The 1,031-nt window shown below is 69.5% G+C and overlaps 1 protein-coding gene across 1 annotated transcript; it reads left to right on the top strand.

Moving 5' to 3' along the window:
• The first annotated feature begins 56 nt into the window (after window positions 1-56).
• LOC104915908 (2-oxoglutarate dehydrogenase, mitochondrial-like) lies at window positions 57-816 on the top strand. Its single transcript, XM_010726862.1, has 3 exons — window positions 57-260; window positions 338-492; window positions 575-816. The coding sequence occupies exons 1-3, from the start codon at window positions 72-74 to the stop codon at window positions 693-695; spliced, it is 465 nt and encodes a 154-aa protein (XP_010725164.1). The 5' UTR covers window positions 57-71; the 3' UTR covers window positions 696-816.
• Window positions 817-1,031: the final 215 nt, after the last annotated feature.

Here is a 1,031-nt window from a genome sequence, read left to right as displayed (position 1 = left end):
GCCCCGGCTGCGGGTCCTCATGGCCGCACCACCTCCCCGTTCCGCAGCCCTGCCGCGTTCTCCCCGCGCTGATGGTGGGGATCCATCTTCCCACAGGCACCAACTTCCTCCGGGTCATCCCCGACAGCGGCCCCGCAGCTCAGAGCCCGCAGGGCGTCCGCCGGGTGCTGTTCTGCACCGGGAAGGTTTACTACGACCTGACGCGGGAGCGCAAGGCCCGCAACATGGAGGCAGACGTGGCCATCACCAGGGTGGAGCAGGTGAGCCCGGCGCGCCCGGGCTGAGCCCGCAGCGATGGGTGCCGCGCCGGCTGCCACCAACCCCCGTCCTCCCGCAGTTGTCGCCGTTCCCCTTCGACCTCCTGCAGAAGGAAGCTCAGAAATACCCCAACGCCGAGCTGGTGTGGTGCCAGGAGGAGCACAAGAACCAGGGCTACTACGACTACGTCAAACCGCGCCTGCGCACCACCATCAACCGCGCCAAGCCCGTGTGGTAACAGCAGAGCTGGGGGTCCCGCGGGGCAGCGCCGCGCTCAGGGCCGGCCCAGAGACCCCCAGCCTCCCTCTCCCTGCAGGTACGCAGGCCGGGAGCCGGCAGCTGCCCCCGCCACCGGCAACAAGAAGACTCACCTGACGGAGCTGCAGCGGCTGCTCGACACCGCCTTCAACCTGGACGCCTTCAAGGACCTGGCCTGAGACCCCAACCCCCACAACCCCCCCGCGGCCGCTGCAGCATGCGCGTGGCTCTGTCCGTCTGTCTGTGTGTTTGTCGCTCGCCTCCCGCCTCCGTCCTAAACTACACGCCTTGTCAACCCAACGCCTGGCCTCGTGTGTGCCGCCGCGCTGGGACCCCCACACCGAGACCGAGACCCCCCGGTGGGGTTGTGACCCCTCCAGTTGGGACTGATTTCCCCCCGCCTCGGGGTCAGGATCCCCCACTGAGGCCAAGACCCCCCGTTGGGGATGGGATCCCCCACCGAGGCCGGGACGCCCCGAGCGCTGGGGTTTGCAGGGACGTTCGGCCCCTCGCTC

Source organism: Meleagris gallopavo, unplaced genomic scaffold (assembly GCF_000146605.3).
Source record: "Meleagris gallopavo isolate NT-WF06-2002-E0010 breed Aviagen turkey brand Nicholas breeding stock unplaced genomic scaffold, Turkey_5.1 ChrUn_random_7180001858614, whole genome shotgun sequence".
NCBI lineage: Eukaryota > Metazoa > Chordata > Aves > Galliformes > Phasianidae > Meleagris > Meleagris gallopavo.
Note: the sequence above shows the minus strand (reverse complement) of the source record. Positions and strands in the feature narration are given on the sequence as shown.